Below are 24,396 nucleotides of genomic sequence, written 5' to 3' on the forward strand. Positions count from 1 at the left end.
ATTTAGCATGTAGCTGTAACAATTACATTTAACTAGCTAAATGTTGTAAAAAGTGACATCAGAAAATCCACACTACATTTTTAAACAGTGTTTGAAGCTAAATGTGACAAAATTTAGGCATGAATTTTGAGCACAAGCTCGTTTACAAACGGCGCACCATATCCTCCACGTCTATTTCAGGCTGAGCAAGGAGAGACCTGACAACCTGTTGAGGGGACTCGTAGAAAACTGAGAAATAGCTGAAAAACTAACTTCCAGTGGCAGACTGCTCCAACGGAAGCGTGGCGTTGCCTGCTTGGTAATGTGAAAATATCGCAGACGAACGGCAGGACGCCGGTGTGACTCGCTCCAACCGAGCCCAAGGTGTTGTCACAGGGCGCGGAGACAAAGCCCCGCTTGTTGTCACTTCGGTGCTGGGAAATAGAAAGCGCGAGTGACCTTGATTTAGAAGCAGAGCGCAGCACTCGCGTGTAAAAGTAGGCTAGGTTTTTTTTCTTATTTTGCCAGTCTTTAGCTTAGTCCTTGGAGCAGACAGGGTCAGAAACTAGAAGTCGGTTCAACAACAGAGGAGCCTGAGAACTGAAAGCTCTGCCTCCTGTTCTGCTTTTAGAAACTCTACGAACCACAAGTAAACCTGCAGTCTGAGGGCGAAGGGCTCTGTTAGGAAAATACGGTTAATTTTGTTTCATGAACTACTCCTGTTAATTCACGGCTGGACAAGTCCACCTCTCTGTGCCGCACACCGAACAGTGTCGACAATGGGTCCAGCTTAAACACTGAGGCTTGTGAGCCGCTTGACGACACAGTTTATGTGTCATAATTAATGAGCCTAGTGTACAGTAACTGTCACTGAAAGTACAGTAGCTGCTTAGTGTTCGAGGTGTGGCGAAACATCTTTCACACAGGCGTCATTTCAGTGTTTCATGGTGAGAGATTTAAAAAGGTACACCCTATGTCTTTAGCTACGCATTTCTAAAATAAGTAACTTTACATGTAGACTTTTCTGAAATCATCACGAATCCCTTGTGTGAACGAGCCGTGTCCCACATATCAGCTGTGTTGTCAAACGCCGCCGCACCAGCGTGGACGCCGTTTTCTCGCGAAAGCGCAGCGCCGAGAACAGGAAGCCAACTGTCTGCTCCGAATGACTCTGCAGGTTTGCTTGGTGACCTAGTAAAATTGACAAGTTGTCAGGCATTAAAAAAAAAAAGAAGAAGAAGAAGAAAAGAAAAACCTCAGCGAGGTTTTTTGGTCAAACGCGATTACGCATCGAGTCCTCTCGAAATAGTTTGCGTGTCTGAGCTCGGCTTTCCTCTGTACGTGTGAGGTCGTTTCGGCGGGGAGCGGAGGAGCGCTGCGATCTGTCGTCTGTGAGTCCGCGGCTTGTGAAACTTCAGCGAGAAACAACAAATAGCACTTCTGAAGTCTCATTATGTGGGCCTGCACGGCCCCTCGTTATAGCCGAGACTAAAGCTCAGCTTTTACACCAGATGCTTCTGTGTGCAGCGTTGGCCAACATGTTGAAAAACTTCTGCTTCTTCCTTTCTAGAGTTCAAAACCCTAACACATAACTCACGTTCCTTATCTTCACCATCTCCTTCTCCTTAAGTCATATTTGTTGCCGCTTCCTCTCATGGAATGATATAATGGTTTCAGTGTCTTTATAAGTGAGCAGCTGATCACCTGTGTCTCGACACCTCACTTCTACAGAATCATTCCGGGTTTTTCCTGCAGATGACACGACCATGAGTTGCAAATCTGAGGCCTACAGGGTGAAGCTGAGCTGTCGTGCTTCAGTCTCCTTCTGTGCCCTTTCTGCTGCTCTCACACACACCTTCAGGGTCTGTTATGTCACCGATAGTTCAAATGGTTGTGAAATCATTCGCTTGTATTTTCTGGAGCTTCTCCGGAATAGAAGTGAGTAAAAGGAACAAGAGAAATAAAAAAATAAATAAAAAAAAGAAACACTGTCTTCACTGGGCTGCCTGCTTTGATCAGATGGGACTGGGTTTACTGAAGATAACCTCTGGGTGTGTTAGAATGTTAAAAGAGCGTATCTATAGTTGTTGAAGACGGATGGAGGAGATTTCTGGGCTTTGTAGCGACTTGAACCTTCTCCTAACTCACGGTAAAGCTCCTGGACTGTCATCCTGGTTCTGGTTCAGTGTCTCACCCGACCGGGGAGGACAGATAGGCCTGAAAGGAGAGGCAGAGGGGCTTTCTGTGTGCTCTGAAGATGGTGGGATGCTGTGTTCAGGTGCATGGCTGAGGTGGTTTTAGCTGCTGTCTAAGTAGGCTAGAGTCTAGACTGTCCCAGACCAGATAAAACCCTTCAGGTGAGACAATATGTCACTTTTATGCCACCACTAATGTTATTACCTTTTGTGATGTGTTCTCTCCCAGCTAGAGACTTGATCCAACAGCTGCTGAAAACAGACCCTAATGAGAGAATGACCATCACTCAGTTCATGAACCACCCCTGGATCACTGTGAGCATCTGTGTTTTTAGATTCCCTTGCCCCGTTCCTCTCTGTTTATCATCGGCTTCATTTGGATGTGTGTGTGTGTGTGTGTGTGTGTGTGTGTGTGTGTGTGTGTTTCTGCTCCACAGCAGTCTATGGTGGTTCCCTCCACTCCGCTCCACACCACCCGGGTCCTGAATGAAGAGAGGGAGCTGTGGGAGGACGTGAAGGTTAGAGGAGGCACAACACTGACCCCCTCTGGTCACGCGCTGTCATTACAACCTGTTACTGTCCCGCTTCTGTGACCTTGGACTTGTCCCCTGTGTTAAAGAGAACACACTCAGTGGTGCAGAGGCTTGGTTTTAATCCAGTATGAACAAATCTTTAAAAAAAGAGAAAAAATCTTGGATTAATATATTACAGAATGGCAGAATTTACCTCTTTATCCTCAGAGTTGGAAATCTTTTCTTTTTACAATTTGGGATCTCGGATTGATAAATTCAAAAAGGTCTCATTTAGTCCAAAGAGGGTTTATAAAATAACTTAAAGCACACTGTACACAGATGTGTCCTTTTAATACTGATTTAGACTGCTATCACTGAACGAACAAACCCAATTCAGGTTGAGATTTAGGTCACTGTCTTGAGGGTTGCTCACATGCCACTAGGTGGAAGAAGTAGTTACCATCTGTAATATGAGCCTTTTAAACATTTAACACTTACACTTAAACACAAAGGAGCTCAGCCGCCCTGTGCCGCTCCCACCAGCTCCTTTTCTCTGATCTGTACGAACAAACAAGACCCTGTTTGCTTTCAACAAGTCACTGTGAGGTTAACGCCACATATACTGAACTACACGCCTCCGTTGTGTAATGATATATTTTTGGAGTGGCTGTACTTGATGATTAGAACTGCACATTCCTTCACAACGACCAAAGACGCATGCCTGCGGTGATAAGCTATGAAAAGGCCATTCTTTAAAATGATACGCACACAGTGTGCTGCCAGCTGTTTTGTAACAACAAAGTGTTGTGTCATTTTCTTTTTCTGATTGCACACACAAAAAAAAAAAAAAAAAAAAGGGGGCAATTAGAGAGTGCGGTGTTTATATTTTCGGCTGTTCAGATCCCCGAATGCCAAACGAGAAATGTGTCTGACGTGTGCTCTGGCTCCAGTTTCTCCTGACTTCAGCTCGGAGAGGCGTGACCTTTCACCCAGCGCGCAAAAACGGTCTCAGAATAATTCGTCCTGCTGCTGTCCTCCTTCGCTTAGTTTTCGCTGTACAGGTTATTTAGTGAATAACTGCGCAAAAGCTGCAGCTCTTAAAGGAATAGTTTGTTACGCTGGATAACGTTTTTTTAGTTTTCGTTCCAACAGTTTAAAGTCTAAAAATATTTAAAAAACAGCAATTATATCAGCTTAAAGTCCTAAAGAAGTTTGACTGACTTCGCCCAAAATGGCTAGTTTATATGTTACCACCTTTTTATCTTGTTGTTAAATTATAAAAATGTTCATGAGTGCTTTAGATCATTTACAACTGTGAATAAAAAAAGTTAAAATATATTTTGCTGCTTCATTGTTGGGTTTTTAAAAAATGTGGTTACTGATAAAAATAAACACAAGTTAAGCATCCAGAAGGAATGGTTTGATTTGGGTGTAATTTGGTCCACATGCAGCCCACTGTTAGGGTTGGCAGGTCTAAAAACGGCACCAGAGGGCATGCGATAAGTGGTGGCGTCACAAGTGAAGCAGTATTGTTATCACGCAGTTGCTGGAGTGTCAAACAGCCAGAGAAGTGAGTGAAGGTGCCTCATAGATGCATTAGATAGGATTCCCAGCACTGGATGGAGCTTGATATGGGCTTGAATGAGCCAAAGTTGTTGTATCGTGCAGTTGGGGTGTCACAGTGGTCTAATATTGGTACCAACAGGTACAGCAGGGCACCCACACACACAGTGTGATGGTTCCAGTCACCAAATACACACCGCACTGAGGGAGTGAACCAAGCATTACAGAACCCTATTAAGTTTGTGCCTGCCATCCGGGCACAGGTAGGGGACTCTATTCAACAACACTGTGTCGTTCTGAGCTGTGTCTGAACGACTGACATCAGCTGTACTAGAAGTTCACTGCCCCAAGAGTGGGCTGCCATTAACATTAGAGCAGAAGCTGCTGATTTGGAGATGTGTCGTTACTGGGAGGGGTGGACTGATGACGACTGGCACTGGGTCACGTTCAGCCACGAATCTCGGTTCTCTATTGCCGAAGATCACTATTGCATGAACCTAAGGCTCCCTCCCTACACCACAGTGAGGGGGTTCCTTCCACAGCAATGGTACGACCCCCCCGGTGGCGTGGGGAGCCATAGGGTCTGATTCAGGTCACCTCTAGTAGTGATTCAGGGGTCCCCTGGCAGCACGGCCCCATGTCTTACCCCTCCTGAGACAGCGCCCTGGTTCAGTGTTCCAACAAGTCCACACATGCCAAAGTGAGTGCCACACCCGACTGACCTGGAAGCAGCAGCGTGCCCGTTCTGCGAAATCCATTCTCAGTTTGATCTGACGTCGGAATCATTGCAATGCAGTCCCACCACCTTTGTGTCATTTTTACCTCTTCCTCTGGTGCTTAACTTCTTCTTTGCCACTAAGTATAACACCTCCCCCCCTCTCCCATGTGTTGTCTCTCGCAGGAGGAGATGACCAGCGCTTTAGCGACCATGCGCGTGGACTACGACCAGGTGAAGATCAAGGACCTGGACACATCCAGCAACCCGCTCCTCAACAAGAGGCGCAAGAAGGCTGCTGCGGGGGCCAAGAGCGGGTCCACTGTCTGCCAAAGCCAGTGAGACGGAGGGAGGAAGACGTTCCGTGGGGAAAAAAATCCAAGGCCAAACTTCGCCGGTGATGAAGATGAGCCTCTCTGGCTAAGAAGGGAACGTTTCTGTATCGTAGGATGAAATTACTTAGAGGGCTGCTCTGAAACTTCTGGGAGACTGCACATTAAGAGGAACGCCAGGAGCAAACCTGGACGTTAAGCTCTACTCCTTAGCAGTCAGTCGTAGAAATCAACAGCTCTGTTCACTGTGAGCTTTACATGTTTTAAGTACTTTTATCCGTGGAATTTCTTTTTGTTTGTTTTTTAGAGCTAGCCTGTTTCGAAGAATATCTGTGTGCAGACGTGAAGTATTGTTTTGTGGATCTGAATGCTGGATTTCCTACAAAAAGAAAAAAAAAAACCCTCCCTTGCAGTTAGTGTGCAAACCACACACGTATTAAGACAGAAAGAGCCCAACTCTGGACTGACTGTGAAACTCTCCTTATTGCTTTTGTTGTCTTAAAGTTGCCTTTTCAGCTGCTTTCCTTTCAGGGCTCAATCGCAGTCTCCCGCCGACTGTCCCGTCGTTAAATGTAGCCTCCACACTGACCCAAAGAGGAAGCGATTTTCACTGAAGCAACAATAAAAAAAATAATAATAATAAGACGTCACATTCATGTCGAGTGAGGTTTTTTTTTTTTTTTCTTTTCTTTTTCTTGTGTTACTTCTGCAGAACTCCGCTGTTTTCCATAAACGGAGCGACACGAGGCGGGCCCAGAAAGCTTCACGCAAGACCAAGTGGGTTGACGGTTGTGTCACGGAGTTGGGACATGTCATTGAGAAATGTACTGTGTGTGTGTTTGTGGCGGGCGAGTCGAACGGTGGCTGCAGCTACTTCCACGGCAAAGCAAAAACGGAGCCAGTCGGTAACTGCAGGACCTTTTATTCGTAAGCTCCACGCAGAGCTTGATGGTGTCAAGCTAAACTTTTAAAACACTTTTCTCTGGACCCTTTGTAACCGGATCTTTCGTGCTTTGTTATGTTAGGCTGATATAAATAGCAGCAGCGAGGTCCTTTTTTCTTTTTTGGGACGCAGCCGTCTGATTTGCCACCTGACTCTGAAAGGGCAACATTGTTATGTTTAGATGAAAAGGACCTTTCCCCCACTTTGAGCATGTGCCTCTGCAGTATTTAGGGTGTAAATTATACATCCTAAAAATCCTTCTTGGCTTCCCTGCTGGAAAAAAAGGGATAACAACCACGATTACATGCTGACCTTTCTGATGCTCTTTTTAAGAGCTCTGCTTAAATGGAAAAAAAGAAAAGCTCTTAGGTAAGAGAGATACTAGTGAGTGGTCTTTGAATACTAGTTTACAATCATACAGGGTTTGTTTCATCATGAAGAGACAATAGGGAATTTTCCTTGTTTTGTCGGTTTGTCGAGAAAAGCTTAGTCATGATGATTGTGTCATGACTCACGCTCACATAGTTAACTTTGGAGGAATGTTTTGGACTTTTCCTAGTTGTGTTCCACGCGCCTCTCCATCCCAGCAGTGGTGTACTAACACAGTGGTTCCCAAACCTTTCAGCTTCCGACCCATAAAATAGCAGTGACAAAGGTGTGTGACCCCATCTGTTGGCTGTTTAAATATCCCAAAGTGCTGATGATCCTATTAGATAAGGCCATAATGACAACACAAACAGTCTTAGCATCCATTTAGCTATTTTTTTAAATCCTTAAATGACTTGTATTTCAATTCTCTGTAACAATTATGGTGTAAATATATCATAAAAACTGGGTTTTTAATTGTAACTGGATATTTGGAGATTATCTAAGGACCCCTACTTGGTCTTGGGTGACCCACATTAGGGTCCCGACCCCAACTTTGGGGATCATTGTACTAACATGCGTAGATGTGGCAAAGAAAGCACGCCTGCATTTTGAAGTCCCTTTTAAAGCAGCATGAGGTTAATTTTTTACAAACTATGTTTCATGTCAGGGTAAAACAGAAAAAGCTGCACAAGCTTTAGTGCTGGGCTCTGTCGTGACTCACTGCTGTACACCATTTATATTAAAAAGTCGGCGGTTAAAGCTCGGGTCCTCTACCAGAGGCCTGGGAGCTTGAGGGTTCTCTCTTCGGACTGAGCTCTTCTGCACAGAGATCTCTGAGGTTGTTCCTGGGATCTGTTGGAGCCACTCTTCCAGTTTTAGGGGTCACAGCACCAAATTCTCCAATGACCACTGGCACCACTGAGGACTTGACTTTCCACAGCTTCTCTGTTTCCTCTTTTGGCCCCTGGTGTTTCTCTAGCTTCTCGTTCTCCTTCTTCCTGATGTTACAGTCACTTTGGATTGCTACATCTATCACCACTGCTTTCTTCTGTATCTTATCTATCACCACAGTGTCCGGCTGGTTCGCCATCATCTGTTCGTCAGTCTAGATCTGAAAGTCCCATATATATGACATACAGTAAATGATTTGCATTAACATAGCACAATTTGAAACTTAGCTAAGTTCACAATGTGCAAAAATATCCATCTTTTAAATGTGAGAAATAATAATTTCCTGGAGGTTTTTTTTTTTTTTTTTGAGAAATTAAGATTATCTACCTACCTACCATACTTATCCAGACTTGGAAAAGACATAACTTCTGTACATTTGATTATTTTTTAGACTGAATCTTATATGAGGTTTTGTTGTCAAACAGTGTTCCCCCGACAAAATGTTTTTTTGCCCCTCGGTTCCTGTGACATCTTTTTGTCTCCGAAACAATCTGGTGAGTGCTGCGGCTCAGTTTGATCTCCATGTTCATCCCGCAGGAAAACAATGAGACCCGTCCGACTGGTAGTAGGTTACACGCTGTGTGGTGTGAGGTATGCGGGGAGTGTCGCACGGGCAGAGAGGAGACACTGATCAGCTTGGCCTTTTGGGAGGAATGTGTTGAGGGGTCAATGGAGAGCTCCGACTCTCGCTGTCCTCACTGTCATGCAAAAGCGCGTGCTGTCCGACCTCCCTCAAGGCATTTCTATGTAAGCGCCTTTGAACTCTTCTGAGGACAAAATGGTTGCTCCTTTTTATGTCTGACAGATGTGCTGCCACACATCTTGCTTGACAGAGCCATCATTATGGTGGGCTGCTGGAAATGGTAATATCACTGCCACTAAAATAGCTTCAAGTCCGAACAGATAGGGTCACATGATGCTATCTTCAGGCCATAAAGCTGCATGTCTGCCTCTCCTGGGTGAGCAGATTTACTTCACATTATTAAAAAAAACACATCAGCTAACGGGCACACTTGTGCATTTAATTTTCTGTATTGGATAGTTTCATAATAATAATAATGAACTTTATTTAAAAGGGGACAATGTCCAACTCAAACATAAATGTCACCATTTGATTACAGCAAAAGCTAATTCGCATCAGTTTGCAGTTCAACATGATTTAGTTTCTGTTCTGCTTGTTGGTGTGAACTATTAAAGGAATTATTTCTTGGTGATCCTTAAAAGAACATCGAAAGAACCGGTTTTTCGAGTCGATCTCTTCCTGGAAGATTTGGAGCCTTTCCAGTTGCAGTCTCGTCTGGAGCCAAGCTTCATGTTGCAACATCAGAACTGTAAATATGGTACACAGTGAAAAAAACAACTGTGTACAATGTGTACTACCTCATTATGTCTAGAACATAAATGCAGAAGTAGTGAAAAAAACTACTGTCAGGTGCGGCTCATCCAGTGCGTTACGTGTTAATCTGAAGCATTCAGAGGTGCGTTAACTCATGGACTGACAAGCCAGAGAAAACGTCAAAAAAGACGGTATCAGACTGAGAGAGTGGGGCTTCTTCAGAAAGGGTGGCCAGGGGGAAAAAAGCCTCTTTAAAAGGCATGATTTGGGTTCACAAAGCTGCTTCTGAACAAGTAATGCAGAGCACAGCAGCAGGAGAACACATCCTATGAGAACATCTTCTTCCAACCCTCTGGCACGGAGGTGGAGGGCTGATGGTTTGGGCTCGTTCCACAGCCAAGGATACCTCGCAGTCATTGAGTCATTGATCGTGAACCGTGTACCAACAACAACAACAAAAAATAAAATAAAACGAATCTCAGAGTCCGTGAGGCCATCAGTGGCCTCAGACCCTCAGACCCTCTCGGCTGAAACTGGGACAGGTGTTACGTCAGTAAATCCAAGCCCGGTCAGCAGAACGACAACTGAGGTGTTCCAAACGGCTCGGCCAAAATAAAGATCTCCGCTTGTTTCAGGAATGTGCCGTGAATATAAACAAATGCCTGCAAACGTGAAAACAACACAGCAGCGTTCTGTAGATAAGCAGGTGAGATTTCCTCCTCATCGATGTGAGGAACTGATAAGTTCATAACGGACGATACTTCAGAGACGTACTTCAGCTCGTTCCTGCTGAATGTAGCTCAAAACTTTGAGCTTAGTTATTGTTAGATAAACACTGTTGTGTTTGTTGTTCATCTAAGGTTTGAGCTACCTGACACAGATCAGCTAATTATGTCTAAATGCCTGTAATGAGTTGGTATTCCTTCCATTTTGTTGCCTAACAACCGGGAATTTGAACTGATATTTAATTGGATTATATAAGTAAAATATTTACAAAATACTCCAGTATGACAGCGTAGGATGAAGCTAAAAAGGTGGGGGTGGATTGTTTTATGGTGCATGAATTCAATCCCCACCCCCTGAGTTAGCATTAAGTCGACCCACATTATACAGCAGGTCACTTTTAGCTCTTAGACGTTTTTTGCTACCGTTAGCTTTTAGCCGACCTTTTGCTACTTTTAGCTTTTAGCCGACCTTTTGCTACTTTTAGCTTTAGTTACCCTTTTACCTATTTCTCTTTTAGCAAACATTGTGCTGCATTTAGCCAGCATTTAGCTATTTTTAGCTTTTAGCGAGGCTTTTTGCTACTTTTAATTTTAGCCAGCCTTTGGTTACTTTTGGCTCTTGGACGTTTTTTGCTACTTTTAGCTTTAGCTAGCCTTCCACTACTTTTAGCTAACCATTTGCTGCTTTTAGCCTCTAGCTACCATTTTGCTACTTTTTAGCTTTTTTGCTAGCCTTTTGAAAGTGGGCTTTTAGTTAATCGTTTGCTACTTTCAACTAGCATGATACTTCGTTTAGCTAGTATTTTGCTCCTTTCGGCTTTTAGCCGGTGCTGTGTTCTCAGATTCAGCTTCTTCAGCAGATTCATTCATCCATCCAGCGCCTGCGTCTCCCATCTTAGTTTATACATTTTATTTGAGAAATGAATTAAACTCTATTATTATTTAAATGACTCCTAATCAGATTAAAAATCTTTAAATGTCAGATTTAAGGCCACAGAACCAAAAGAGAGCCAAAGGGGGGGTTCATACTTTTGCACCCCTACAAGTTGATATAGTTTCTGTCTGACATGTTTGTCCTGGACCAGTGCAAGAACATGTTGTGGCACACTGTTGTGTAGTGATGTAGTGTGTGTGTGTGTGTGTGTGTGTCCTCTTAAACCTCACTTCATGTCTGAAAGAAGTCCAACCCCGTCAGTCCTGGTGGGGACACCACCCCCCAGCTGTCAGATAGTGGGTGGGGTGTAGGAGACAGGTAGACTCCTTCATCACATCCACTCTCATAAGAAGCCTTCCCTCCGGATCTGACACTCACACACACACTTCCAGGCTGTGTGTGTGTGTGAGTGTGTGTGTGTACAGTCAGCATCACTGTAGTAGTCGGCGGGCTGCACGTCCACACGCCGCTCCATCAGGCACCATGAGAGGCTGCTCCAGCCGCTCCAAGACCGCGCACAGCCAGGGCAGGGCGGGTAAGAGGCGTCTCCGCCGCCGCTACGTTCAACACTCTCTTCTTCTTCTTCTTCTTTCTTCTTTTGTTGCTGTCCTTTCCTTTTCTGTGAACGGGATAATGTGCTCGGGCGACATGAGGAAGCGATCGAGGCGCACGTCGAGCCCGAGACGACGTAAACACGAGCGCAGCGCGCTGGGTTCACCTTTCCCCCACATTCGAGCATCAGACAATAATCTTTGCTGTTTACAGTCAGCAGACTCGTTTCTAACTCAACACACCGAGCTGCATCGGGATGAAGAGGCTGCTGGAGTAGCTTGATCCTCATATTAATAACAGAGAACATTTGAGGTGTGTGTGATCAGGTTGATTACTGTGTGTGTGTATGTGTCTTATTTTGCACTGATCATGAGGACATGATGTTTGTTGTGACTGTACAGCTCCCCATGGGCTGCTGCAGTGCAACACATGATTGCATGTCTCACAGAGAGAGCCGATCCTGCAGGCTTTGGGGGGCTGAGGCGGCCTCTCCGCGAATGCTCATGGACCCACAAGTGCAAAGTTATCACAGATTTCTATACTGGGAAGTGACTTGTTCAGGCTAAAGGCAAGCTAGCTGCAATCAGAGCCTGGCAGCTGCTCTGTGTGTCTGTGAGGAGGAGGAGGAGGAGGAGGAGGAGGAGGAGCTCAGCTCTGTTTCCTGTTCATGTTCTGGTGTGAGGTATGTTTTACACCCCACTGAAAGATCTGACTCATGTCACACACGACACAAACACTGTCCCAAACTCTTCCCACATAGGCTTTTACAGCCTGTATTCAGGTTACGGCTGGTTTGGTCATTCTTGAAGTGTGATCCTGTGGAGTGGCTATTAACAGCTAATAACCTACCTGTTGTAGATAGCTGTCTGGACGAGCAGCTGATGAGCTAACGGCTAGTCTGAACGGGGCAGGGTTTTGGAGGGTGAGGGGTCATGAGGTGAAGATACTTTTGGGACTCTGTCGATGTTGTTGTCGCCCACGGGTGAAGGCAGGCGAAGGCGGAGCAGTAATGTTTTTGCTCGTGTCTGTGTGTGCGTTTGTTTGTCTGTGCAGTTAGCAAAATATCTCACGAATCACCAGTTTTATTGGAAATAATCATCGGATGGTACGTCTACAACTGAGTAACTTTTGGACTCAGCCCAATTAAGGATGGCTGCCACAGAAAACAGACCATAGAAAACTAAAAACATTTGCCATAACTCAGCTAGTTTACAGATATTGCGGTAAAACTTGATGTGTTAGGAGCCGAGAGTCTTCCACAGCAAGATCTTTGACTCAAACTTTGGCGTAGAAGGGGACAGGTGATGTACATTCCTATTGCCAGTTGCATAAAATACTTATGCTGGAATAACAATGTGAAAAAGCAGTGTAAAGGTTTAAATAGCCTTTGTGTGAAATGCTGAGGAGCTAACGGCTGGTCCTAATCTGGTCAGGACCAAAGTGAAATGCAGCTGCCTTAGAAACGACGTCAGCCTCCAAATTCTCAGAACAGTTCACGTGAACACTGTTTCACGAACCGCTTTGAAGCCGCATATTTAGCATTACGGACGGGGTAATTCACATGGCATTCTGTGGTTACTTGCAAGCGCAGATGGCAACAGCAGCAGCTAGCTGTAGCACTTCTGCTGCAGACCGGAAGCACCACTTCCAGTACTGGGGTTATAAATTGTGTTTGCACGAAGCGCTGTGAAATCCCGAAGCTGTTTTGAGACGGTACGATCCCGTCTGGACGAGGCTCCTGCTCAGACCGTCTCGACCGGCAGACTCACCTCCGGAGCAGGTTCTGTCCCCTCGGAGCGACGCCAACCTTCAAAACTTCACAGCAGTTCACGCAAACGCGACCCACACACCTTTATAGTCCCGTCTGTTTCATGCCAGGTGATTGTTCGGGCAGAAACATCATGAAAGTTCTGCCTGAAGCGACCCAAACCTGCACTGGGAGAGCTGCAGCCGGCTGCCCTGTAGTTCAAAACTTACAGCAGTGCAAATGCTTTTGAGATCGGGCGATGAAGACCTGAAGGCTGTGAACTGATGCTCTTATATATATATATATATATATATATATATATATATATATATATACTCAGTATCTGAATCTACCGACAGAGTGGGGGTTTGAATCTAGGAGCCATATTTAATTAGAAAACCTCCATCTTCGCCACATTCAGGTCACGGGCCCTGCTGCTCCATCGCCAAGGCTCACTCTGAGCTCAGTATAATTAGTCCGTCACAAAAACAGACAGGCCTACTAACCTCAATATGTGTGTGACTTTTCAGTTTTCCCGATACACGGCAGGATGGAGGATGACTTTTGGAAAAGTCATCGTCCGTTTCTCCTGACAGTGCCAGCGCGGCGACGCCCCGTCGCTGCGCCTGACCACGTCACACTGACACGTGTCAAGGACGCTTCTTTCAGGACAGACTGTCTGACATCTTGTAAAGAGGAGAAGTGAGCCGGCGTATCGTGTGTTGTAGCTGCAAGGCTGGGATGGCAGTGTTTAGCGTAGGGCTGCGCTGTAAGCCGGGGCCAGCTGACATGAAGCAGGAGAGACAATGCGATGGCCCCACCTCGTGGCTTCTGTCAGTAAGTGAAGTGAAACAAAACCCCATTAAAAAAAAAAAAACTGTCATACAGACTGCTGGCTGATATCATCTGGAAATATTTAATAGATCAATGAATATTTTTAACTTAAAGACTGACATTAGGGCTGAAACAGGGAAGTTACTGGTAACACTAAATATGACGTACTTCAAGTTTGTCAATACTTTAAAGTGGCGGTGAAACAACATAGATAATTAGAAACAAATCATTAAAACTAAACCAGCTAAGAAGGATTTGTTGTTCTATCCACACATATATTAACTTTGTGACCAGTACCACGCTCGTAGGAGTTGTTGTGGAGTTATTCTCGCTGTAGTTATTCTCGTTTGGCTCTCGAAACCATGAGGTTTCAGCCTTTCAGAGATATTGTTTTGTTTTGCAAGAACATTTCAGTGAAGCAGGCAAACTCTGTCTGGCGTCAAGCCTGGTGCAATAATAACAAAAAAGAAAAAAAAACCCCACTGTGCTGAGATAATATAATCTCAAACATAATGCAGGGTTTCAGCAATACAGAAAGCCTGGATTCTTAAAGGCCCTGCACACACACACACACACACACAGTTTTATATATACCAAACACTGCTGCCAGGTTTAGAGAACCATAAAAAGGAGTCAAGATAGCGTTACTTCCACCTTTAAAATGTCGACAGCCCCTCGGTTCTTAGAGGAACTTCGGTTTGTTTGGTTGCATGCAAGGCCTTGCAGCACATCTGGAGCTGGTTCCACTTCTGTCTCACTGTGTTAGGACATTTCAGAGAAGAAGTCGCCTCTTTAACAAGCATGACTGACCTTTAATTATTAGACTGAATTATTAACATAATCTGGTTTAAATATACAGTTTAGGTGGTTATAATCTGCCTTTTATTGTATGTGTTATATGTGCAATCAGTAGTCTTTGAATGTGCCAAAGTACAACCTTAAACTTATTTTTCTTTACTAATCAATATTTTCATATCCAACAAGAATGAAATGACCATGCTGCTTAGAATGGCAAACCTTAGGAAATATCAATTCCCTCTGTAGGTTTCTGCATCCTAAATAACAGCTTCAACATCCTAAATTAGTTTGGATATGTTGATGTGTTGTAGGTGTTTGTGTTTCCCCTTTGCAACATTTAGTAACATCACGAAGAAGACGCTTTGACTCATTCAATAAAAAAAAAAAAAAAAACGTTTCATTCGTGCAGCCTGAACTCTCTGTACTTGTGCTTATCTTATTCGATCAGAAGAGACAGAGCGCATTGATGAATGTGAGTGCTTGAACTCATCATGCAAATGAGTCAGATTAACCACATGCTAGATTTAACTGCAGTCTCTGACGGGTCTATGGTGTTAAAATAAAAAAAACAACTAAACAACCACTTGTGTTTCTTTATGTGAACTAGGAGAAAACAGGTTCTGAATATCTTGATCCCTCAGATTGTTTGAAATTTTGGTTTGCTTTTAGGATGACCTTTCATTCGATCTGTCATTTGACCCACATGTCAAAAGTGTTGTTCGTTTTTTTGTTTTATTAAGTTAAGAAACAAATATAAACTAACCACTATAAAATCCAGTGTGAAGACGTAGTTCCACGTTGACTGCTACATTTCTATTTTCACTTGCTTCATCAAAACCTGTTTTGCCTTAGCTTGATATGTTTTATATTTCTGTTATTTTGATGTGAAGCACCATGTGAGTCTGCCACGTAAACTAAACTTACCTGCATGCACAACACCTTAAATATCAAGCAATAAATTACATTACATGACCTTAACTAAAAGAAAAACAGGAACATTTGACACAATATAATAAATACTATCCTAAAAATTTCAACAAATTTAGTTGAGCACCGTTTTAGACCAGGAACTGCTAGATGTGACGTTCAAGGACAGCTGTTCTGAGTGGGATTTTACATTCACCTCCGATTATTGCTGCAGAGACCAAGTTTTATTTTAGTCAGTGAACTTATTACACAGATGGAAGGCAAAACGATCCAGAAACCTTTATCTAAGAACAATATGTGCACATTTCATGATGATTATAAATGATATTTAGTTTAAACCACACATTATTTGATTTGTATTTATGTTTATAAGTCCTTTTGAAACTGTTTGAATCCGTAAATAAACCCCCGCCTGGTTTGTAGCGTAATTAATCATTAGTTGTAAGCGTATATTTATGCGCGCGCGCGGTGCACATGGCTTACGGTAGTGCGGAAATCGTGCTGCGCCGTTACTGCGGCCGTTGGTCACAAAAGCCAGGTTCGCGGAGCACGTGACGACGGGACAGACTGTACGGAGCGAGCGCGAGGCATCGCGCGCTCATCTGCCATCTGCCACCTGAAGCGAGCCTCCGCCGCGCGCATGAGACACCGCTCACCTCCGGCGGAGCAGCGTCACGGGAAGCTCCCCCGTGTTGGCGCCTCCACGATGGAGGACAAGTCCCCGTCGAGCCCGCGGGAGCTCACCCAGAACCCGCTGAAGAAGATATGGATGCCGAACAGAAATGGCCTTCCGGAGAAACACATTTCTCATCGAAAGGGTGCGTAGCTACGTGGCGCCGCTTCGCTCGCCGTTTTTGAATTCGTCCGTCGGAGGACGCGACGGCACGACGCGGCTTTTAATTCGAGGACGAACGGCGCGACGTGAGCGCTTAATGGCCGTGATGTCCCGTTTGTGTTTTGGTTGGTTTTTGTTTTGTTTTGTCCTGGCGGCGGTGCCCAGGGACGAGCCGCCGAGTTCAGCCGGGTTTCAGCCGCAGCAGCCGCTCCGGTTCACACGGTTATGTAAGGAGTCACGTAATCTGGAGGGGAGAGGAGGGAAAGGCGTCTAATCCGGGCATCTGTGGGTCTCATTCCCTCCTCACTGCTGAGGGTTTTAATCAACTCTCTGCTCTACTGACTCCAGAGCAAAAAACAATGCACCTCAGCTGCTTCTCTTTCTAATTTTGCAACAAATGCTGCACAAAAGCTGGGTGGGCTTCCAAGGAAATGCAAAGCAAAGGTTCAGATCTTAGGAAACCAGTGTGTGTTCACGTCTAAAAACACATGCACAAACTGGACTCTTTCTTTCCTCCCCCTCCTGGTCTGTCTTGAGCAGTAAAAGTGTAACATTGTGTAACCTGTATGAAATCTGCCTGCCCTCTGCCCTGATAAGGACAATCTCATCTGGTGTCAACAATAAACCTTTTATTGTGCAAAAGCGGCGAGACATTTCACAGAACTCCTGAATAACCTGATTTATTTATTCATTTGTTTCTAAAAGGTCTCTCAGTTTTCCTGCATGTCACGTACGACCTGATTGTAACTCGGGCTTCTTGTGTGTTTGTTTTATCACCAGTATGTATGACCAACTGTCCCACCCTGATCGTGACCGTGGGCCTTCCTGCCAGAGGAAAGACGTACATCTCCAAGAAGCTGACCCGCTACCTGAACTGGATCGGGGTGCCCACCAGAGGTACGGCTTCTCGGCACTCCGCCGAACGGCGAAGCGTTCAGGAGCTGACCCCGGTGCGCTTTCTTCCCCCGCAGAGTTCAACGTGGGCCAGTACCGGCGAGACTTCTTAAAGATCTACAAGTCCTTTGAGTTCTTCCGTCCGGACAACGAGGAAGGGTTAAAGATCAGGAGGTGTGGGCAGCTTTCTCGTGCCGCGTTGGCTCGTTTAAAATGGCAGCTGTCACTTACAGCCGTCTTATTTGGTTGTCTTTTTTTTGCAGGCAGTGTGCCTCGGCGGCGCTGAACGACGTGCAGCTGTATCTCACGGAGGAAGGCGGTCAAGTCGCAGTAGGTTCATTGTTGCTTTGGTAAATGTGTTGTTAAACCGTGGCGTGTGGTGCTTTTAAAAAAAACCGTCTCGTGGCGTCTGTCGCTTCGTGCTTCTGCTTGTAGGTGTTTGACGCGACAAACACCACCAGGGAGAGAAGAGGCCTCATCATCCAGTTCGCAGAGCAGAACGGCTTCAAGGTAACTTGTGTTGCAGCTCAGGTTTATCGTGGCACCCGTACTGGGTCTGAGCCGGTCCCCCCTCTCCCCCCCTCAGGTGTTCTTTGTCGAGTCCGTGTGCGAAGACCCCGAAGTCATACAGGAAAACATAGTGGTGAGTGTCCGCCTGTGTGCTTCTTTAGCCTTTTTATTCATTTCGTCCGTGTTTCACTCGCTCTAATTGTGTCGCTCTGTGCAGCAAGTGAAGCTGGGTAGTCCCGATTACACGAACTGCAACACGGAAGAAGCCGTGGAGGACTTCATGAAGAGGATCAAGTGCTATGAAAACTCTTACGAGACGCTGGATGAAGTTTTAGACAGGTGAGGAGGAAACCAGAGGGAGGCACGCCGCCGCTGTTCAGAAATATAACAAGTCTCGGGGCGCGTTCACAACCAGCCGCTTTAATCAAACTCTACTTCGATTGCCTAGAAAGTCCGGTTCGTTTGGGGAGGTGTGAACGCGCAATCCAACTCTGGTGCGAATCAAAAAAGTGAACTCTGGTCTGCCTGAAAACCTCGGTCTCTGTTCAGTTGAAGTGAACTCTGGCGCGGTTCGAATGCATATGTGAACGCAAGCAGATCAGAGACCGCTCCTAAAGCGGGATGCGGACTGCAGAACAGGGCCTTCTGGGTCACTTTAAGGGTTTGACTCGGTGCAGTGAGACTGTGAACCGCAGCAGCTGAAAATGGAACAAATGTTGACATTTTGGTCCCCAATGGAACCAAGTCTACCGGACTGTCAGGCGTGAACGCAGCATTAGTTGGACAGACACGTCCAGAGTTAAGCAGATCAGGTCACAGCTGTAAATGTTTGCTTCGTCATACAAAAATTTAATGTATTTATCGTCTCTCAGGGATCTTTCCTACATCAAAATCATGGACGTTGGACAGCGGTTTATGGTCAACAGAGTGTTGGACCACATCCAAAGCCGGATCGTCTACTACCTCATGAACATCCACATCACGCCGCGCTCGATCTACCTGTGCCGCCACGGAGAGAGCGACCTTAACGTCAGAGGTCGGATTGGAGGAGACTCTGGTCTTACGCCGAATGGCAAACAGGTACTTTAAAATGAAATATTAATATAAAGTGGAGCGCGTGAGACCCTTTCTTTCAGAACGAAACTGACTTCTCTCCTCTCCGTGCAGTTCGCCAAGAAGCTGAACCAGTTCATCCAGACGCAGAACATTCAGGACCTGAAGGTCTGGACCAGCCAGATGAAGAGGACCATCCAGACGGCGGAGGCTCTCTGCGTTCCCTACGAGCAGTGGAAGGTCCTCAACGAGATCGACGCTGTAAGCAGGGGGGGCGGGGCTCTGTTGGTCACTGACTCTGTCTGCGATCGGTGTGCGCGAGGTTTAACTGACGTCTGTCGTGGCTGTTTTAGGGCGACTGCGAGGAGATGATGTACGAGGAGATCCAGGAGCGCTATCCTCTGGAGTTCGCCCTGCGGGACCAGGACAAATACCGCTACCGCTACCCGAAAGGAGAGGTCAGAGGCGCATTTTTATCTCGCTCGAAGACTGGTTTCGTTCTTACAGATATTACTGAATCCGCAACTCAGCCGCAGGTCAACTCATTGGACGGCGTCGGCGTGGACGCTCGCAATATTACTTTACAGCCTGCCACGTTACGGCCACTAAAAGCATAAAAAAAAAGGAGCCACAGCAGCTCAGTCTGGTACGGCGTCCCCTCACACTGACAGCTGGGATCACGTCAGTTCTGTCAGTGAACTCGTCGAATAATAAATCCCAGAACTGTTCTTGACAACAAACTCTCATATTTTATGAATAATTGCAAAAGCTCAAATCCGATGACGCAAGACCTAAACGCCGCTCTTTGACACAAAGCGGGTCGCTGCAGTGACGCAGCCTTTGGACTCGCGGGACGCCAGTCTGCCCCTTCTGCTGACTTGGATCCACAATCGTCTTCTGCTTATCGCGAAAGGGATGGGATGGGATGGGATGTCCCGTCTTTGTGCCACGTTATCCCAGTCTGAGATAACGTGGCACAAAGTCCCGTCTAGGATGAGGCGTTTGCAGCTTTTCGGCGCGCAGCTGCAGCACATCGGAGTTTAAAGTGTCCTCGTGGACTGCATGCGAGCCTGGAAATGTCAAGTCGATTCTCCTGCGCGGCTATAATAAAATGCACACCGTCAAATCAGATCAAGATGGCTGCCGGCCACTTCCACCCTGCTAATGAAAATCCACTCAGACAATCGGGTTTAGCTGAACGCTGGGTCACGGTAAACAAAGCCTTCACATCAGTTTTGTGCTCATGAGTGTGTGTGTGCCAAATACAGGGGGTTGGTTTGTTTGCGGTGCGCCCACACGCCCTCCGGTCAGCTCTCACCTTTTTGTTCGTCCCGTTCCCTCCTCATTAAGCTCATATAAGAAGATTGCCTCTGGCTTCGTTTCCACCGTTTATTTACCTGTGTGGAAAAACGATTTCCCTGTTATCGCCTTCTCCGCCGCTCATCTAATTAATTTTCCGTCTTCCCGCTCAGTCCTACGAGGACCTGGTGCAGCGGTTGGAGCCGGTCATCATGGAGCTGGAGCGGCAGGAGAACGTGCTGGTCGTCTGTCACCAGGCGGTCATGCGCTGCCTGCTGGCCTACTTCTTGGACAAGACGGCAGGTCGGTGCTCGAAGCCAAACTCGGGACACACACCCACACAAAAAAAATTGGGAAACATTTATTTGAAATGTGTAGCGAAAACACTAAAATGATTAAGTTTGTAATAACAGCTAAAAGTCAGGCCACCAAGTCGACGATGAATAAAGTCGGGGGAGAGTGTTTGTGTAGCTGCTTGGTTGGTTTTGTGGGCGAGCTCTGCTGTGTCATGTTACACTCATAAAGTATTCATGCCTCGGTTTGATTAGGGTGCATGTTTACTGAAATAACATGAAAAACAGTCTTTTTCACTTCTGAAACCAGAGCAGTAGTCCGGGTGCAGCTCAGGTTTCACTCATTTCCTCCACGTTCCGCCGGTTTCACGCGTCTGGTTTGTTCGTGTTCACAGAGGAGCTGCCCTACCTGAAGTGCCCGCTGCACACCGTGCTCAAGCTGACGCCCGTGGCCTACGGTAGGAGCGCCGCCGTGTTCGCGTTTAACGTGCAAAACAAATTCAAGCGTCAGCTGAAAACTCTGTGCCGCCTGAGAGAATGAGCCCGGCGTTTTCTTTCTTTTGCAGGATGTAAAGTGGAGTCCATCAGCTTAAATGTGGAGGCTGTGAACACACACAGAGAGAAACCAGAGGTGGGGCTCACACACACACACACACTTGGTCTGCGTTGTTTCAGGTGTAAGTATAGGTAGTGTTTGTTTTTCTCTGCAGCTTTGAAACATGCTGCAGGTCATCCTGAACGGTTTTAAAGGTGTTTCCTTTTTTCTGACTGGATCATAGGTTAACAGAAACATCTATTTTTACATTTAGTGCTTTAAACTTTATTAACACTTTCTTCGGGTACACACACCCTCTGTCTGGATTATGTTGCAGCTGAACTGACTGTATGTCTTAGAATGTCATATTTACTTGTTTTATTTTCTCTTTACCAATAAAGCCTCTTTAAGAATGTTACTTTAGTTTGACGGCTAACGTCACGCACGGGTCTTGCTCTGGTAAAGGCAACGTCTCAGATAAAAACCCCTCCATCATGTGGAAACACAAACTTTGAACGTGAACGCTTTCAGACTGCAGTGGCTGTCCTGTTTCCCCTTACGTTTCGACTCTTTGTCTGTTTTTCGCCGAACAGAACGTAGAAGTGTCTCGGATGTCAGAGGAGGCTTTGATTACTGTGCCAGCTCACCAGTGAGGCAGTTAGCCGTCCCCCAACACCCTCACCGCCCACACCCCTCCACCCCCTCCACCTTTTAGCCTCCATTACGCACAATGTACCTTTTTTTTTTTGTTGTTTTTAATTCTTTGACCAAACCTGTCTCCACTTCTCTTCTGTTCGTCTTCCATTCATATGTAAAGATGTTATTAATTCACTGGAATCCAGTTTCTGATTTCTCTCGATTTTGTAAAATCCTGCCACGGATCTCGTCCTGCACAATCTTCGGTATGTGGAGAGCAAATGGGAAAAAAATTAGGGTTTTTTTTGTTTTTTTTCTCGAAGCGACGCTGCACTCCAGCTGTGACGCAGTGAAGAACCAGCATCTTTTCTGTGGAAAGATAAATTGCACGTAGTTTATTTAATTTTATTTTCTCTGATCTTGTCTGTAGAGCTGATTATTTAACGAGTTTACCATTTTACCAGTGTCAGTTTTAAATGTTATTAATCTTAGTTTCAAAGCAAAATAGCACAGCAAAATTGTCCTTTTTTTAAAAAAAAAAAAAAATCAACTATTTTGTTTCTTTGGGTGTGTAACGCTATCAAACGACAATCAGCTGCTCTTTGATTTTAAAATTCCTATTAATGATCAGGTGATAAGAGCAACACGTTTCTGTCTGCTGCTTTCAAATAAACTCCACTCAACCAATTCACCAACGTGGTCCGCGCTCTTTTTGTGTTCTCACTTCCGAAAGCTTCGCTGCTCGCTCCCGACACGTGAAGAAAGCTGGTCGGAGATCAGAAAAGACTCGTCCATTTTCCAGTTTGTTCTGCCATTCGAGGCCGGAGACTCGGCTTTCCCCCCGTTCACTCGTACGCAGACATTTCTCAGGGCTCGGGGAGGGGGGGCTTAAAAAATGTGCCCTCCTCAGAGTCAAACTGATCGGTGTGGTTTTAAAGTGAAAATAAGATAACTGTTCAGCACTTGCACACATTTCAGATTAGTTGGATACAGCGCAACAGAATGTGTGTCATAAACTCTCGTTGAACGATATATTGGAGTAGAACGCTCTGACCCAGCTACGTTCCCTCCCTCCCTCCCTCCAGAACGTGGACGTCCACCGCACAGCTGAGGATGCCCTGCAGACCGTCCCGGCCCACCTCTGACGCCTGCGCTGCGCTGGAACCCAGTGGCGCCGGAGTTGGACCTCTCCCCTGCGGACTCCTGCAGAGTACACCTGTGTGGGTGATGGACCTGCCCCCCCCACCCCACCTCTCCCATCTCTCTCACACACACACACACACTGCCACGTGTACAGTACGCCCCTGCTGTGTCCCACATGGAAGGAGTTTTAGGGCGTTCAATTAAAACGTCCGTATCTGAAGACTGCAGCACAGCTGGGCCACTGTATTCTTGATCCAAACTTTTGTTCTGCACGGAGGTGGGGTGGGAGTGGTGTGGGCTGGTGGGGTTGGTCCAGTCGATGTTGTCCTCACTGTGGTTTCAGTTTCCACGATGTGCCGCAGTGGATGACCACCAAAGGCTGTTAGGTTTTCAACTTTAAATCCAGTATTTGTGACTTTTCCTGCTGCTTGTGTGACATGATAGCGTTACGTGTGCAATCATTATTTCATGTGAAGTCGTCTTCAGCGATGATGTGCAATTTATGGGTTTCGAACCCACTCCGAACACAAAAGCTCTTTATTGTGACTGTGCCGATTGAATGAATGGTTGAAGGGATTTTACCAGGAATGTTAACATTTCTCTTGTAAGCAGTTGCTAATATAAACATACAGCTGGGTGATATTAGCTTTAGCTACTGTCTGTAGTGGATAGTGTGTGTATATACACACACGTTGTTGTGTTTCATCTGTTACAAATCCAAACAAAAACCACTTTTGAGAAACGTTTTGTGGAGCAGAACATCTGAGCGTTTGAAATTAGAAAAAAAAAAGGAAAAAAATGTTACCCAGAAGTTGGTTGTGTTTATCCCGACTTGAAAATGTACATATCAGCTCCGCTGTAATAAAGATGTTATTTTTCTAAACCAACCAGGAATACCTATTAATTTTTTTTAGTGAATTGTTTCCATAGATGTCAAGGTAAGTGTTCGGAAATGATTGATACCCTCAGTATTTGATAGCTCGTGACCATAAGAGGGCATCAGTTTCCAAAAGCATCACTAAGCCTTGTTTTAATTTTGTTTTTTTAAACCAGGTGTTCAATAAGAACATTTTACTAAAGGTTTACAATTCAGAAAGTCATATTTAGAAAGTCTGTGGGTATTTTCTGGGGGAAAAAAATCAAGCGTTTGTTTTTAATTTCCATGAACGTGTAGAAGATTTTGAGCTCTTGTGGCTTAAAAATCGATGAAGGACAATCACAGGTTTTAAGCCTTTTTAAAAAAGTTTATCTAAAAAATTGTTGAAGGCTGCCAAAGCAGCTACTACCTAAAATGTCAACATAACTTTGTTATAAGATTTAAAAAAAAATGCCTACATTCTGAGGCGTGACCTGTATAAGACAAGTAAAAAGAACCACAGCTGCTGCCAGTGGCTCGTTAGTCACCATGGTAACCACACACCTGAGTCTGTCACTCCCAAGTTACCGAGGCGACAGAAGTGCAGAAGCCTCGAACAAATGGACGCTGCGTGGAAACTAGGAGTCAGATCTTTAAGACAAATGTTGACCCGTGAGCAGAAGGAAACTCTGATGGTCACAGATGATAACTTTTAATGTTTCTACAAGTGTTTTCTGTAGATGTGACAAGTTAAAAACAGCCCTCCCTTCAGGTTTTATAGAGTATTTTGGTCCGTGGAGGCACTTTCTGCATTTTGGGGAGGGATTTAAGAGCAACACGTCCGTTCCATGGCACAGAAAGAGACACTCGGTGAAAGAGGACAAAAGGTTCTACGATCTGATGCATAATTTGTCTAAGAACAAAAATAAA

The 24,396-nt window shown here is 45.4% G+C and overlaps 2 protein-coding genes and 1 long non-coding RNA gene across 7 annotated transcripts in view; 2 read left to right on the forward strand and 1 right to left on the reverse strand.

Moving 5' to 3' along the window:
* The window catches only part of mapkapk3 (MAPK activated protein kinase 3), a 23,965-nt gene extending 18,213 nt beyond the window's left edge, over window positions 1–5,752 (forward strand). The window contains exons 8-10 of one of the 2 annotated variants that reach the window (XM_017425219.3): window positions 2,404–2,489; window positions 2,615–2,692; window positions 5,151–5,752. In XM_017425219.3, coding sequence (XP_017280708.1) covers window positions 2,404–2,489; window positions 2,615–2,692; window positions 5,151–5,306 — 320 coding nt within the window. In that variant the 3' untranslated portion in view covers window positions 5,307–5,752. Of the gene's footprint in view, window positions 1–2,403; window positions 2,490–2,611; window positions 2,693–5,150 lie in introns of both variants that reach the window. The other variant, XM_017425218.3, reaches the window with a different exon arrangement.
* LOC119616972 lies at window positions 5,596–10,908 on the reverse strand. The gene is made up of 2 exons (XR_005233086.1): window positions 10,785–10,908; window positions 5,596–7,719 (listed from the first exon to the last, which is right to left on the reverse strand). It is a non-coding gene; the product is annotated as an uncharacterized LOC119616972 (long non-coding RNA).
* LOC108241214 (6-phosphofructo-2-kinase/fructose-2,6-bisphosphatase 4-like) lies at window positions 10,889–23,497 on the forward strand. 4 transcript variants are annotated; one of them, XM_025007835.2, is made up of 14 exons: window positions 10,889–11,089; window positions 17,028–17,144; window positions 17,219–17,315; window positions 17,405–17,471; window positions 17,577–17,651; window positions 17,728–17,784; window positions 17,869–17,990; window positions 18,524–18,731; window positions 18,819–18,965; window positions 19,058–19,162; window positions 20,177–20,306; window positions 20,692–20,754; window positions 20,863–20,927; window positions 22,553–23,497. In XM_025007835.2, exons 1-14 carry the CDS (start codon window positions 11,038–11,040, stop codon window positions 22,610–22,612), a joined length of 1,365 nt encoding a protein of 454 aa, XP_024863603.1. In that variant the 5' UTR covers window positions 10,889–11,037; the 3' UTR covers window positions 22,613–23,497. The 4 variants fall into 4 exon arrangements, with proteins under 4 accessions (XP_024863603.1, XP_017280715.1, XP_017280713.1 ...); XM_017425226.3 differs by lacking the exon at window positions 22,553–23,497 and adding an exon at window positions 21,425–22,158; XM_017425224.3 differs by lacking the exons at window positions 10,889–11,089; window positions 22,553–23,497 and adding exons at window positions 15,971–16,230; window positions 21,425–22,158.
* Window positions 23,498–24,396: the final 899 nt, after the last annotated feature.

The sequence above is a fragment of the Kryptolebias marmoratus genome, linkage group LG4, assembly GCF_001649575.2.
Source record: "Kryptolebias marmoratus isolate JLee-2015 linkage group LG4, ASM164957v2, whole genome shotgun sequence".
NCBI lineage: Eukaryota > Metazoa > Chordata > Actinopteri > Cyprinodontiformes > Rivulidae > Kryptolebias > Kryptolebias marmoratus.

Excerpts from the sequence above, each read along its gene's own strand:
- LOC108241214 (XM_017425224.3), top strand. The coding sequence starts at position 16,053 with ATGAGACACCGCTCACCTCCGGCGGAGCAGCGTCACGGGAAGCTCCCC. Across the intron at positions 17,991-18,523 it reads CTGGATGAAGTTTTAGACAG|GGATCTTTCCTACATCAAAA; the intron begins GTGAGGAGGAAA and ends ATCGTCTCTCAG. Across the intron at positions 18,732-18,818 it reads TTACGCCGAATGGCAAACAG|TTCGCCAAGAAGCTGAACCA; the intron begins GTACTTTAAAAT and ends CTCTCCGTGCAG.